Here is a 14,720-nt window from a genome sequence, read left to right as displayed (position 1 = left end):
AGGCCCTAATGATTAATCTATTTCAGTGAACTTCAGGTGCGAGGTAAAGTTGCAGAGGGCTTTTTGGCATTATTTTGTTTATTTTGAAATGTTGTTTCCAGTCCTAACCCAGCAAGTTAAGCCAAAAGTCATCTCAGTAGTTGTGTAATCTCCATAAGGTGTACAGCACAGTATAAAGAATGTGACAAGGTAGTAAATCAGAGTCGATGAAAAGTGGAAGAATTCCTTGTCTGAAAGCTGCTTGTCTGCCCGCAAATGGCACTCTTTTGACAAAAATCCCCTCTTTTACTTTTAATCACTCAGTGAAGTGTAGTCAGACTTACCTGAGTGAAGACAGCTGTCAGCAGATTGCTCAGAGGCAGCATTGTCAGGCCTGAGAAGGGACCATCTAGCAGGGCTTTACGGTACGGTAAGAACTGAACAGAGCAGGGTAAAGAGAAGCAAAGTAAAAGACTGATGTTTGCTCAGCTATTTATCTGGACCCTTTTGAGTCAAACATAAGTTCTGAGCGAGAGAACTCCAGCCTAATTCCACTTGTTCTTTTTCTTGAGTATGTGATGTCACAGCATAGAAATATGTTTAGATGGTGAACTTTTATTTAGTACTTTATTTCAGAGAACATTTACAAAAGGCCTCCTAGGTCCAAGAAACTCTGTTAATAATGTGTGTGCGCGGGGGTACTTCCCTGGCGGTCCAGTGGCTAAGCCTCCACGTTCCCAGTGCAGGGGGCCTGGGTTCGATTCCTGGTCAGGGAACTAGGTCCCGTATGCCACCACTACGGCCTGGGACAGCTGAATAAACTAATTAAATAAATAAATACTTTAAACAAAAACTTTAAAAAGTAACGTAAGGGGACAAAAATGGGTGAGACACAGCAACACCCTCGGGAGACAACAGCCAAGTGAGTCCCCGCTTTGTTACTCCGATCAGATAATGAGACTTCCTGACTCTCTGCAAAGCACTGTTGTGTCACTGAACGTTCTCCAAGTCCTCTCTCTGCTGCTTCTCTGGTAGAGTCAGACTGGCGCTCTGTCCACGCCTTTCCTGAGCAGTCGGTGATGCGTGCCAGTCGGCCTCCCAGGCCGCGGGCACGGTCCCCGTCTCAGGATAAAGGTGCACCCCCCGCCCACCTCCCTGTGTGAAGCCTGCCTTTTCCTGCCCACTTGGACTCCTGCTCACTGCTTTCACCGTGACACAAACAGCTGGACGTGACTTAGTGGCTGAACAACAGCAAACGACAACGGTGCCCAGGTGTGTGTGTGTGTTTCGTCTCTCAGGCTTAGTTTCATGGTTATGATTCACTCTGTTAATTTCTCTTTTTTTCATTTAATTTTGTTTTAAATCTCTTTTTCACTGCACCGCTCAGCATGTGGGGTTATATAATTGTTCCCTGACCAGGGATCAAACCCACACCCCCTGCAAGGCTGAGTCTTAACCACTGGACCATCAATATTTTGACGGATCGGTGTTCTACTAAAAGTAGAATTTTAGCAGTTTACATTTGAGTTTCCCATATACGGGATACGGTTCTAACACTTAAGTTGGATGAGAAAGGGGAGAAAAAAAATGCATTTAGAAGCCAGTGAGTCTCAGAATGGATCATCCAGGAAGGGGGACGGAGTATGCATCCCCCACGTCTCTGTTGGAACTTGGCTTTATTACCGGTCAGTGTCCTCAACACCCACCACCCCATCGCTCGCTGCTCCCTGCCTGGAAACCGAGGCCTGTTTGACTTCCATTTGCACCACCTCCTGATGTCTTGCCTCTTGGCTACACTGGGAGCTGCTGAGACATCATTGGTGGTGTCTTTTTCTCTCTTCTAAAGCCCTGGAGGACCTAGGACCCTGGGCCAGGGCACGGTAACTGGCACCTGGCTGCCCGTCTTGGCCGACCAGGCAGTAACTGTGTTCTGTGGGCTCCAGAGGCAGGGACTTGCCGTGATCTTCCTGATCCCAGAGCAGAGGTGACTGGTGTGGAGGCCGGGTGTGCAGAGGCTGCCAGGAACCGCAGGCCCACGATGTACGGCATGTGCCACGCGGCCTCATCTTCACCTGCGGAAACGTCCAAAGGGCAGTGTCCCTTATCTGCTCTGGCTGGAAGCAGGCAGGGCCAGTGTGTCCAGTGATGTGTGGCGGCCGGTCCTCTGGCCAGAGGTCATGGTGTTGTCTCACTCCCCATGGATCTCGTTTCGGTTCAGTTCAGTTGATCAGTCATTTTCCTACTCTTTGCGACCCCGTGGACTGCAGCATTCCAGGCTTCCCTGTCCATCACCAATTCCCAGAGCTTGCTCAAAATCATGTCCATTGAGTCGGTGATGCCATTCAACCATCTCATCCTCTGTCATCCCCTTCTCCTCCTGCCTTCAATCTTTCCCAGCATCAAGGTCTTTTCCAGTGAGTCAGTTCTTCATACCAGGTGGCCAAAGTATTGGACTTTCAGCTTCAGCATCAGTCTTTCCAATGAACACTCAGGACTTATCTCTTTTAGGATGGACTGGTTGGATCTCCTTGCAGTCCAAGAGACTCTCAAGAGTCTTCTCCAACACCACAGTTCAAAACCATCCATTCTTTGGCACTCAGCTTTCCTTATAGTCCAACTCTCACATCCTTTAGCTCTTCATTAACAGAAACACTGATGTTTCTCTCCATAAATCTCAGGTACCCTTGGAAAGCAACCGAAAGGTAAAACGATAAGATGGCAGAGCATTCCAACTCCCTGTTGGAACGCCAGGGAGACTAGCATCGTTTGTAGTCAGAGTTGAGTTCCTCCGGATCTGGGCTCTCCTGGTTGAAAGATAGGATGTCTGCAGGAATACAAGCCTGCCTCCACCTGTGTTTTCCTTGCAGCACTGAGTATGACGGCACAGAGGAGGTGGTCGCGGCCCCGTTGATAACATGGCCCCTGCCTGGCTTTCGTATAGTTTTGAAGTTGAGTTTTATGGTGGAGGTAGTAAGTTAATGACTGCACTTTGGAATCTTTTGTTCATGGTGGAAAATACCTTTTTTTTAAAAAAAAAAAATCTATTTTAGATGTGGACCATTTTTAAAATCTTTATTGAATTTGTAATATTGCTTCTGTTTTATGTTTGGTTTTTTTTGCCACAAGACGTGTGGGATTCTAGCTCCCCAACCAGGGATGGAACCTGCATCCCTGTATTGGAGGGTGAAGTCGTAATCACTGGACCACCAGGGACCTCCCAGAAAATATCTTAAGGAATCCCTTTATCTCACTTGCCATTTGAAGAAATTCAATTATGATGCAGAATAAAATACAATAAAAAAAAAGCACAGATCGCAGATTTACAGTCTGATTTAAAAGATGATAATATCTTCTCAATCATATGGAAGTTTAATGATTCCCTTTTCTTTTTCGCTATGGCGTTATCATTGACTATGATCATTTATTGTCAGAATCCTGGCATGAGATGTGACTCTCACAAAAGTATGTGAACTGGACCCATTTTTCGTTTCTAAAGGAAGGAAACCATCCCTTCATCTTTGCACTTGAAGCTGCTATTGATTTGCAGCCGGGCTGAGATGGGAAATGCTTTGACACAAGTACATTCCACAGGTCTGCTTTTGGCAGGGTCCTCTCCCTTGGTCCCAAAAGCCCAGCCTTCCGTGGTCATGGTGGCTCAGAGGGTAAAGTGTCTGCTCGCAACACAGGAGACCCAGGTTTGATCCCTGGATTGGGAAGATCCCCTGGAGAAGGAAATGGCAACCTGCTCCAGTATTCTTGCCTGGGAAATCCCATGGACAGAGGACCCTGGTAGGCTATAGTCCATGGGGTCGCAAAGAGTTGGACACGACTGAGTGACTTCCCTTTCCTTCTTTCTTTCTTTTCTTTCTTTCCTTGGTCCCAAGAGCCCAGCCTTCCGAGGTCGTGGAGGGACCACAGCGCCCCCCCTCCACCGCTGAGCCCTGGCCAGGACTGGTGGCACGCACCCCTCGGGTCCTGTCCTCAACATGAGCGTGGGCCTCCCTGAGACCATTTCAGAAGCTGAATGTTGCCTCGTCGGCCTTGTTGGCGAGGAGAGACCAGGCTGGGCTGGGGGGTGAACTTGGAGGGGGCCTCGGGAAGGCAGGGAGGGGAGGTCGGTTCAGGCAGGGGGCTGGGCTGACGCTGGGGTTCTAGATGGGGAGATGACCCGTGCCGCTGGTCTCGGGGGCACGGGGGCCGTTAGCCAGGGCGAGGTGGGGAAGGTGTGTTACCAGGGCCCATGTTGTGCAGGAGACCGGGCCCTGGTCTGAAGGTCGCAGGAAGTGGTTTCAGAGGTGTGGGCAACAGCGTGAACCCAGTCAGCACAGGGAGGACCTGTGCTTTGACTTTGTACCCGTACTCCGGCTGCCCTCGGGGCGGGTCACGGGTTGCAGCCTCCGACAGTGTTTGCTTCTCACCGTCTAGGTGGCACGCAGGCCAAGATCGGAGTGTGGGCGGCTTTGGTTCCTCTCAAGGCCCCTCTGCTTGGGTCACAGGGCCACCGTCCGCTGTGTCCTCACGGGCCGCCCCCCTCAACCATGTGTACACCCCTGTGTCTCTTTGTGTGTCCAGATTTCCACCAGCCAGATTGGATTAGGGCCTCATCTTAATGTAATCACCCCTTTATTATGTCCAAATGCAACCCCATTCTAGGGCCCTAGGGCTTCCCAGGTGGCTCAGTGGTAGAGAATCCACCTACCAGTGCAGGAGACACAGGAGACGCGGGTTCAATCCCTGGGTTGGGAAGATCCCTGGAGGAGGGCAAGGCTACCCACTCCAGTATTCTTGCCTGGAGAGTCCCATGGACAGAGGAGCCTGCTGGGCTACAATCCATTGGGTCGCAAAGAGTCAGACATGACTGGGCAGGCACGCACAGGCGTCGGGACTCCCACACAGGAATCTGGGGGGCACGCTGCAGCCTGAAAATGCCCGTGTAGAGAGCGTTCTTCCGTGTGTGTGAGTTGAAACAGCCTGGCACTGCCGGGGACTGCCCTGTTTAGATTTTTGTGACCCCAGATGTGCTCGTCACAGCGTAGTCACCTTAGGAACACCTACCTGCACGGCGCACCCCACGGGCACAGAGAACACACAATTCTGTCCCCAGCTTGCCCGCCAGCTTCCTGCCCCTGCAACCCCCCGGGGCCCCAGCCGAGGACACCGACCCGCTTGTGCCTGCAAGTACCCCCGCAGGCATCCATCCTGGGGGCTCCGCGCTTGCCACTACTCTCGCTGGACATTCTCCCCAAGATGTCTGCACAGCTCTCTGCCGTGTTCCTGCTGGGGTCTGCGCCCTTTGAAGTGAGGCCCTCCCTGGCCAGCCGTGTGGAGCTGTGCCCTCCCCATCCCCCTCCTGCATCCTTGCGTGCCCATCAGACAGTCCAGACGTGTCCCCACCGGAGGGGCTGCCCCGGGCCAGCGGGGACGAAGCGTGTGTCCGCTGCTACTTCCGTCTTCCTCCGATACACAGAGGACACGGCAACGCAGAGGGAGTCCCGGCCGGGTCAGCTCTGGTTCCTGAGACGAGCTCTTGTTTAGAGATTTTTCATTTTGAGGGGAGTTCCCTGGTGGCCCAGTGGTTAGGATTTGGTTCTGCCACTGCCAAGGACCTGGGTTCAGTCCCTGGTCAGGGAGCTGAGATCCTGCAAGCCGCTTGACCAAAATAAAAAATAAGAAGAATACAATATGTTCCTTTTCTTACTGAGCTTATCAAGAGTCAAGCGGAAGGAGAATGGCTGACAATGTTACTCTTTCGATTATGAGTTCAGGCATGTCCACTGGCCAGTGATGCTTCCGTTCAATGAAAGCCAGTGGCCCTCCAAGTCTCCAGTGTTTTCACTGACGGCTTCTCTCTCCTCCCAGGAGATCGGAGCTGGGCAGTGGGACCAGCTCCTCCCAATGGAGATGGTGGACACAGAGAGCCCCATCGGTCCCCTCTCCCCACTGGAGGCTGATGACCTGGAAAGCCCGCTCTCGGCAGACTTCCTACAAGAGATGGGAACCATTCAAGAGATTTCTCAGTCTATTGGGGAGGACAGTTCCGGAAGCTTCAGTTTTACAGAATACCAGTACTTAGGAAGTGGTCCAGGATCAGATGGCTCCGTTATTACAGGTAAGCGTACTACTTCCTGGAAAGCTTTACTCAGTAATGTTTTTTCCGCAGAGAACAGTGTTCGCGTCACCTGGAGGAGAGGTTGCGTCTTTCTGCCTTGAAATATGCAGCCGTGAGAGCGTGACATCCCGTGCCGCTGGGCTTTTGAGGCGTCTCACGGTGTGTCCTCTTTATAAAAGCTGGACATAAGTCACATAATGCTTGAAATTCAGCTGGCAGCTGCTTTGTTTTTTAATGGTGTGAGTTTATGTTTCTTTAAAGCAGAGACTCCTATTGTAATAAAAATCACTGTCTTGTCTGGAAACGGATACGAACCATCTCCCTCCTCTTTTGTAAACCTTCACGTATGGGATGCATGAGCAGCAAAGCCCTACTGCGCAGCATGGAGAACTAAATTACTTTTTTCACTGTTGTTCAGTCGCTCAGTTGTGTCTGACTCTTGGCGACCCCATGGACTGCACCACATCTGGCTCCTCTGTCCTCCACTCTCTTCCAGAGTTTGCTCAAATCCACGTCCATTGAGTTGATGATCTAACTATCTCATTCTCTGCCACCCTCTTCTGCTTTCGCCTTCCCAGCATCAGGGTCTTTTGCATATGATAAACCGTAATGCAAAGGAATATTTTAAAAAGGAATGTATATATGTGTATGTGTACAACTGAATCGCTCTGCTGAACAGCAGAAATTAATACAATGTGGCATATCAACTATGCTTTAGTAAAAAAAATATTAAAACTGTAAAAAAAGAATTTTAAGATGGTTATGGTAAAAAAAAAAAAAAGAACTACATTAAGCATCAGGCGAGGCAGATACAAAGCAGTAAAATGTGGGGTCTAGTCTGGTAGCCTCACTGGGAAAGAGGGAGTCGCAGCGCAGTCCATCTCTCTGGGCAACATGTAGGCCACCCTGGAGACTCCTCTGGAGGTCCAGTGGCTAGGATTCCAATGCCTCCAGTGCAGGGGACATGGGTTCAGTCCCTGGTTAGAGAACTAAGATTCTTCAAGCCTTGCAGCATGCCCCCGCCAAAGCCACCCTGGGATAATGTGGTGTAGACTGCACCCTTGATTTAAAGGAGGCTCCTTTGGAGGTGGACTTGACTTCACTGTCCTTCTTGGCAGGAGTGGGTGTTGGGTTGGGACTGGAGGAGTCAGGATTGGACCGGCCAGGAGGTGTGTGTGCGGTTTTCCCCTCCGATCGCGGATTATCCCAGCTCCCTCGGGAGAACCGAGAAGGTTCTCCCGGCAGCGTCTGGTGGCAGGTCTCTGTGCTCTTCCACCCCCACGGCTCCCCTTGTGTCCAGGGCGCACTCCCCCACCGTCTTCTCCCATGTCCCCACCCCAGGAAGATGGTTTCCGAGACTGTGCACTGACCTTCAGTGACGGCGGGAGAGGGAGGCTGGAGGTTGGCTGGCAGCCGTGTTCACGGATAAACCCGTGTCATGGAGAGCATGGTTGAGAGTGCATGACCTGCGAGCCTGCTGGGGTGGGCGTTGTTCACCTCACACACAGGGGTCTGCACTGAGGTGGTGTTTGTGACAGGGCGCGCACCATGGCAGAAAGGAAGAAAGGGAAGCTTACAGAAAGTGACCAGACACACGTCCTTGACTCTCGGCCACTGGCCGCTAAGGTGGTGGGTGTGTGGTCATCCATTTTTACTTCCCTCCAGTTCTCCTTATCATGGTTAGTTAAACCTTCTGATCATTTAGAATCATCTCATAATCCATAAAATCTTTGTCTCCTAGTTAGGCTTTTCATTGCTATTGTTACCAATTCATTTGAGAGATAAAATGATTTCTTATTTGTAAATTCGATTTTTCATCCTTGTCTCTAACGGCTGCCTTGGTGATATTTCTAAGTTATGTAAATTGCAGATTCGGGAGGGCCCTCTGTAAAATGTGTTCACGGGCAAATTTACACCTAGGAGATTGGATGGGTGAGACTGTTTGCTCTGCCAGTCTGTATTTCCTGCCCTACCCCCGTAGCTGGCTTTATTGACATAAAAACTTCACATATCCAAACAGTGCAATCAGATGCGCACACACACGGAGACTTGTGCAGCCATCTGCACAATCAAACGGCAGCCCCGGCACCCGAAGCCTACTTGTGCCCTCGTGTAGTCCCTCCCCTCACCATACCTCCCTCTCTCCCACAGCAACCGCTGGTCTGCTTTCTGTCTTCAGTCAGTTTGTATTTGCTAGAATTTTATATAGATGGAATCGTACCGCGTGTTCCCTTTTTACTCTAAGCCCTTTCACTCAGCCAAATTAGATTCATCTGCACTGACAGCGTGTATCAACAGTTCATCTTTTAAAATTCCCTGAGTTTACCATGGTCTGTTTATCCACACTGTTGATAAACGTTGGGTTGTGTCCAGGTCTTGGCTGTTACAGATGCAGCTGCAGGGAAGGTTCACGTACATACCTCTGTGTGAACGGTGCTCCCAGTTCTCTTGGGTAAATAGGAGTGGAAGGGATCATGTTCTTCTGCTTCTGTGCATGTTTTTTTTTTCTTTACAGTTTATTTTTAGATACCATACATTGTGGATTTTGTTGATGATGGATATTTTGTATTTACATAAATATTCTTAAGTCCTGTTCTGGGAGGCAGTTAAGTTTTAACGTGGAAAATGTTGATCCTTTCAGGTCCTGTGGTTAAGCTTTGTTAGATGGGCCCAGAGCAGTGCTGATTCTAGACGTAATTTGCCCCAGTTCTGAGGCAAAACCCTTTTGAGTGTTTTACCCAGGGTCCTGAGAATTCTGAGATACTCCATACTGTTCCTTCTAAGCATTTGAGGTTGCTCTTGGAGTATCTTTTCTTTATCTTCCTTTTTTTTTTGGCCACACCCCACGGCTTGCCAGATCTTAGTTTTTCTAACCAAAGACTGAATCTGAGCCCTTGGCAGTAAAAGCCCAGGGTCCTAACCACTGGACCACCAGGAAATCCCCTGGAGCATCTTTCCTTTTAGGCTCTCAGCTGATGGAGCAGACATTTATGTGTGCATACAAACCCACATATGTACACGTGTCTGTATTTCTATATACAGCTGTCTGTCTCTATGTTAAGGTGATATAAGTTCAAACAAATGTCTGTACCTCTAATCCACCACCTCATGGACCACTCTAGCCTCTTATTCTTATCTGTGAGCTCATACTCCAACAGTATCCACCATCCATCCATCCATCCACCATCCATCCATCCATCCACCATCCATCCATCCATCCATCCACCATCATTAAATGAACATTTAGTTTTTCATTTCCAGTGTAGTGCCTTCTACTTCTGCTTCACTGACTGCGCCAAAGCCTCTGATTGTGTGGATCACAACAAACTCTGGAAAATTCTTCGAGATGGGAATACCAGACCACCTTACCTTACTCCTGAGAAACCCACATGCAGATCAAGAAGCAACAGTTAGAACCAGACATGGAACAACAGACTGGTTCCAGATTGGGAAAGGAGTACGTCAAGGCTGCTGTATATTGTCACCCTGCTTATTTAACTTATATACAGAGTATATCATGCGAAATGCTGGGCTGGATGAAGCACAAGCTGGAATCAAGATTGCCAGGAGAAATATCAATAATCTCAGATATGCAGATGATACCATGCTTATGGCAGAAAGCAAAGAGGAACTAAAGAGCCTCTTGATGAAAGTGAAAGAGGAGAGTAAAAAAGTTGGCTTAAAACTCAACATTCAAAGAACTAAGACCATAGCATCTGGTCCCATCACTTCATGGCAAATAGATGGGGAAACAATGGAAACAGTGACAGACTTTATTTTCTTGGGCTCCAAAATCACTGCAGATGGTGACTGCAGCCATGAAATTCAAACATGCTTGCTCCTTAGAAGAAAAGCTATGACAAAACTAGATAGCGTATTTAAAAGCAGAGACATTACTTTGCCTACATCAAAGTTATGGTTTTTTTCCAGCAGTCATGCACGGATGTGAGAGCTGGACAATAAAAAAAGGCTGAGCACTGAAGAATTGATGCCTTCAAACTGTGGTGTTGGAGAAGACTCTTGAGAGCCCCTTGGACTGCAAGGAGATCCAACCAGTGCATCCTAAAGGAGATCAGGCCTGACAATTCTTTGAAAGGACTGATGCTGAAGCTGCAACTTCAATACTTTGGCCACCTGATGTGAAGAACTGACTCACTGGAAAAGACCCTGATGCTGGGGAAGATTGAAGGCAGGAGAAGAAGGGGACGACAGAGGATGAGATGGCTGGATGGCATCACCGACTCGATAGACACCAGTTTGAGCAAGCTCCGGGAATTGGTGATGGACAGGGAAGCCTGGTGTGCTGCAGTCCATGGCGTCACAAAGAGTCAGACAGGACCGAACGACAGAACAGCAAGTGCAGGGGCCTCAGAACTGCTCCCCCAGGGCCCTGTGGGGACAACCTTACTGGCTCAGGACAATGACCAGGCGCAGTTCCCTTTTCCTCTGGACTCACAGACTCCGTGCATTTCCAAGGTCATGCAGGTGAACATCTTCATCAGCTTTCCTACAAATGCTTCCCACATTTGTGATATAGTTAGGTTGTATAATTGCATTCTGTGTTTCATTCTGGAGCCCCTGGACCTCCTCAATTATTTTTTTATTTGCACACATTAAAGTTCACTCTGAACTGTAAAACTCTGTGGATTTTGACCAGTAAATAGGTCGTGTATTCACCATTACAATTTCATATGAATAGTTTCACCACCTTGAAAAAGCCACCGTGCTTCCCCCATTCAGCCCTGCCTCCCTCACCCCACTCCAGCTGCTGATCTTTTTACCACCGATAGCTCTGCCTTTCCCCAAATGTCAGATATTAAGAACCGCATATGTAGCCTTTCGGAACTGACCTTACCTATTGAGGGGCCTCTTGGCAATTAAGAATAAAGCTGCTACAGCGCTGTCCACAATAGCCGAGACGTGGAAACCTCCTAAACGTCCATCGACAGAGGAGTGGATAAAGAAGATGTGGTGCATATGTAGGTTCAATGGAATATCACTCAGCCATTACAAAAAAGAAGTGATTTTTCATTTTTCTCAGCCATTTGGAGCAACATGGATGCAACTGGAGATTTTCATACTAAGTAAGTCGTAAAGAGAGAGACCAATAGCATATGACATCAGCTATGGTGGAATCTAAAACTCAACCAGAAATGAGCATATTTACCAAACAGAGACACACAGAGATAGAGCGCAGACTTGGGGTTCCCAAGGGGGAGGAGTGGGGGAGGGGAGGATCGGGAGCTGGAATTCGCAGATGCAAACTGGTATATACGGGGTGGAAAAAAACACGGTCCTGCTGTGCAGCACGGGGACCCACGCTCAGTGTCCTGTGACGAACCGTAAAGGATCAGAATATACGTGTGTGACTGAGTCACTGTTCTGTACGGCAGCAACTAAACACAACACCATAAAGCAACTATAAAGAATAAAGCTGCTGAAAACATTCACATGCAGGTTTCTGTGTGGACACACATTTTCAGATCACTTTTGTCCGTATTGTTACTGTCGTTCAGTCGCCAAGTCTGGTCCAACTCTTTGTGACCCCATGGACTGCAGGACACCAGGCCTCCCTGTCCATCACCAAGTCCCGGAGTTGACTCAAACTCATGTCCATCACGTCAGTGATGCCATCCAACCATCTCATCCTCTGTCGCCCCCTTCTCTTGCCTTCAGTCTTTCCCAGCATCAGGGTCTTTTCCAAAGAGTCAGTTCTTCGCATCAGGTGGCCAAAGTGTTGGAGCTTCAGCTTCAGCATCAGTCCTTCCAATGAATATTCAGGGTTGATTTCCTTTGCGATGGACTGGTTGGATCTCCTTGCAGTCCAAGGGGCTCTCAGGAGTCTCCTCCAGCACCATGTGCCAGTGTCTAGCAGTGTGATTCTTTAAGACTGTTTTGCTTCATAAGAAAGCGCCAAACGGCCTTTCAAAGCGGCTGCACCACTCTCTTCCTTAGAAGGAGAGCTTCTTTTCCTCCACCTCCTCACCATCATTCGATGGTGTCAGCTTTTTGGATTTTAGCAGTTCTGATAGCTGCACCGTGATGTCTCGTTGTTTTACTTCACAGTTGCCCAGCGACCATTGATGGGGGGCATGTTTTCATGTTCTTGCTTGCTCTCTGTGTCTTCTTCAGCCACATATCTATCCGGATCCTCTGTTTTTAATTGAGTTTTTAATTTCATTGCTATCGAGCTGTAAGACTCGTTCATGTATTTGGGATGCAGCTCTATTATTGCGGATGTGTTTTGCAAATAGCTTCTCCCAGTCTGTGGCTTGTCTTTTCATTTTCTTAACAGTGTCTTTTGCAGAGCAGGCGTTTTTAATTTTAAGAAAGCCCAACTTCTTTTTTTCTTGAGTTGTGCTTTTGGGTCGCCCTCATGGATTTTTATTGTCCTTCTGGTGCAATTTACTGAGTTAACAATTACAAAAGGGCTGGAAGGGAGGATGCAAAAAAAAAGCAACAAGTTCTGTGTGGGACACTTCAGTTTTTGGAATGAAGAATAAAGCTGCTGTGAGCATTCATGTGTATAGGCTGCTTGGGAAGTGGCCTTTTCTATGGGGCCGTGATTTGGTCCATTTTGTTTTGATTTTTATGAGTTAAAGGGTATAGTTGTTTTTTGGTTTTTTTTTTTTTCAGTTGGGGAGTCCCTGGCTAGGGGAGCTTCCAGATGTCCCCGCCCTGGTCGCTGTGGGAGGGCCGGGCCAGGGCTGACACAGGAAGGGAGCCCTACCCAGCAGCTGACGCCTCCCCAGTCAAAGCCCGGGGCGGTGGGGTGGCGGGGGTTGAGGGCGGGAGTGGTTAGGCGGGGATCGGATCCTCAGAAAGCTGGTCTGGGTGCTGGATGGAGGGCGGGAGTGGTTAGGCGGGGATCGGATCCTCAGAAAGCTGGTCTTGGTGCTGGATGGAGGGCGGGAGTGGTTAGGCGGGGATCGGATCCTCAGAAAGCTGGTCTGGGTGCTGGATGGAGGGCGGGAGTGGTTAGGCGGGGATGGATCCTCAGAAAGCTGGTCTGGGCGCTGGATGGTGAGAGCGCGGAAGCTCATAACCCGCCCCTTCCTTTCCTAGACACCCTGTCCCCCGCCTCGAGCCCCTCGTCCGTCTCCTACCCCGCGGTCCCTGGCAGCGCCGAGGAGTCATCCAGCATCGCCCTGAACATCGAGTGTAGGATCTGCGGGGACAAAGCCTCTGGCTACCACTACGGTGTCCACGCATGTGAGGGCTGCAAGGTACGGGGACCCTGGATGCGGAGAAAAGTGACCTTTCAGGGACCACGTGTGCTTCCCTTTATGTTATACACAAATGTTTGTCGTTAGTAAGAAAGATCTGCTAAAGGGCGTCCCTGGTGGCTCAGTGGCAAAGAATCCGCCTGCAGTGCAGGAGCCGCAGGAGACTCGGGCTCAGTCCCTGGGTGGGGAAGATCCCCTGGAGAAGGAAATGGCCACCCACTCCAGTATTGTTGCCTGGAAAATCCCATGGACAAGAAGAGCCCGGTGGGCTACAGTCCATGGGGTGACACAGAGTCAGACGCGACGGAAGTGACTTAGCACAAGCACGTTAAAGCTGTTGATCAGAAACTGACCCCAGTAACACGTTCATTTCTCTCTTTGGAAAGCCTGTGGTATATTGCTGGACTGCTCTTTATTCGCGATGTGGCAAGTGTGTTGTTTGAAGGAGAATGAACCACGTTAAGGCTGCTCCCTTCATGGCGACGCGAGGTCAGACAGCTTCCGCGCACATTCTCTCTGCATCGTCCTCAGAAGGCCGCGGAGGACAGTGGTGGAGCCCGCAGCATGTGCCAGCCAAAGGCCAGAGCCCGGGCAGAGTCCTCCCCGATGCTGCGGCACGCCCCAGGGTGTCCTTTCTGCCGGGGCCCGTCCACCCGAACCGCGGGCCCCGCAGCGAGTGCCTTGCTCCTTGCAAAGCTGTCTTTCCACCGGGCCACGGCTTAGTCACCTTTGTTTACTTTGGGTTTTTTAAAAGTTGTTTCTCACTGGGTAAAGTTTAAGATGCTTTTATAAAGCAAGAAAGTTATTTACAACCAGCTGCTGCCGCCAAGTTGCTTCAGTCGTGTCCGACTCTGTGCAACCCCATAGACGGCAGCCCACCAGGCTCCCCGGTCCCTGGGATTCTCCAGGCAGAAACACTGGAGTGGGTTGCCATTTCCTTCTCCAATGCATGAAAGTGAAAAGTCAAAGTGAAGTCGCTCAGTCGTGTCGGACTCCTAGCGATCCCATAGACTGCAGCCTACCAGGCTCCTCCATCCATGGGATTTTCCAGGCAAGAGTACTGGAGTGGGGTGCCATTGCCTTCTCCATTTATAAGAAGCTAGCCTCCCTTTATTGTATAATCTTTATCTTTTAGAGAGTTTATATTCTCCCACAGAAATGCTTAGAACACTTTCATCACCCAAATGGACCTGTTCTCCAAGAAGAGAAAGTCACACTTGTAGAGTCTTAGCTGGGTGGGGTCACTCTTTGGGAGACTGTGTGCCTTCCCAGGTGAGGCGGTATTGGTATTACTTTGAATTTTGCCTCATTTTCTTACTTTTCCTTTTCCATGGAATGAAATTTCAAATTTTCAACCTGCCTCAATTATATCAGACTTAAAAAAAAAAAATTATGAACTTTATGTT

At 49.4% G+C, this 14,720-nt stretch overlaps 1 protein-coding gene across 4 annotated transcripts in view; it reads left to right on the top strand.

Annotated features, from left to right (window-relative positions):
• Nucleotides 1-14,720, top strand: part of PPARA (peroxisome proliferator activated receptor alpha) — a 73,931-nt gene that overhangs the window by 38,691 nt on the left and 20,520 nt on the right. For 2 of the 4 annotated variants that reach the window (XM_027540496.1, XM_027540497.1), the window contains exons 3-4: nt 5,839-6,088; nt 13,154-13,314. In XM_027540496.1, the coding sequence (XP_027396297.1) occupies nt 5,875-6,088; nt 13,154-13,314 (375 nt within the window). In that variant the 5' untranslated portion in view covers nt 5,839-5,874. Of the gene's footprint in view, nt 1-5,838; nt 6,089-11,132; nt 11,173-13,153; nt 13,315-14,720 lie in introns of those variants that run through there. The other 2 variants (XM_027540498.1, XM_027540499.1) reach the window with 2 other exon arrangements.

The sequence above is a fragment of the Bos indicus x Bos taurus genome, chromosome 5, assembly GCF_003369695.1.
Source record: "Bos indicus x Bos taurus breed Angus x Brahman F1 hybrid chromosome 5, Bos_hybrid_MaternalHap_v2.0, whole genome shotgun sequence".
NCBI lineage: Eukaryota > Metazoa > Chordata > Mammalia > Artiodactyla > Bovidae > Bos > Bos indicus x Bos taurus.
The sequence above is the reverse complement of the archived record's forward strand: the minus strand, read 5'-3'. Positions and strand labels throughout refer to the sequence as shown.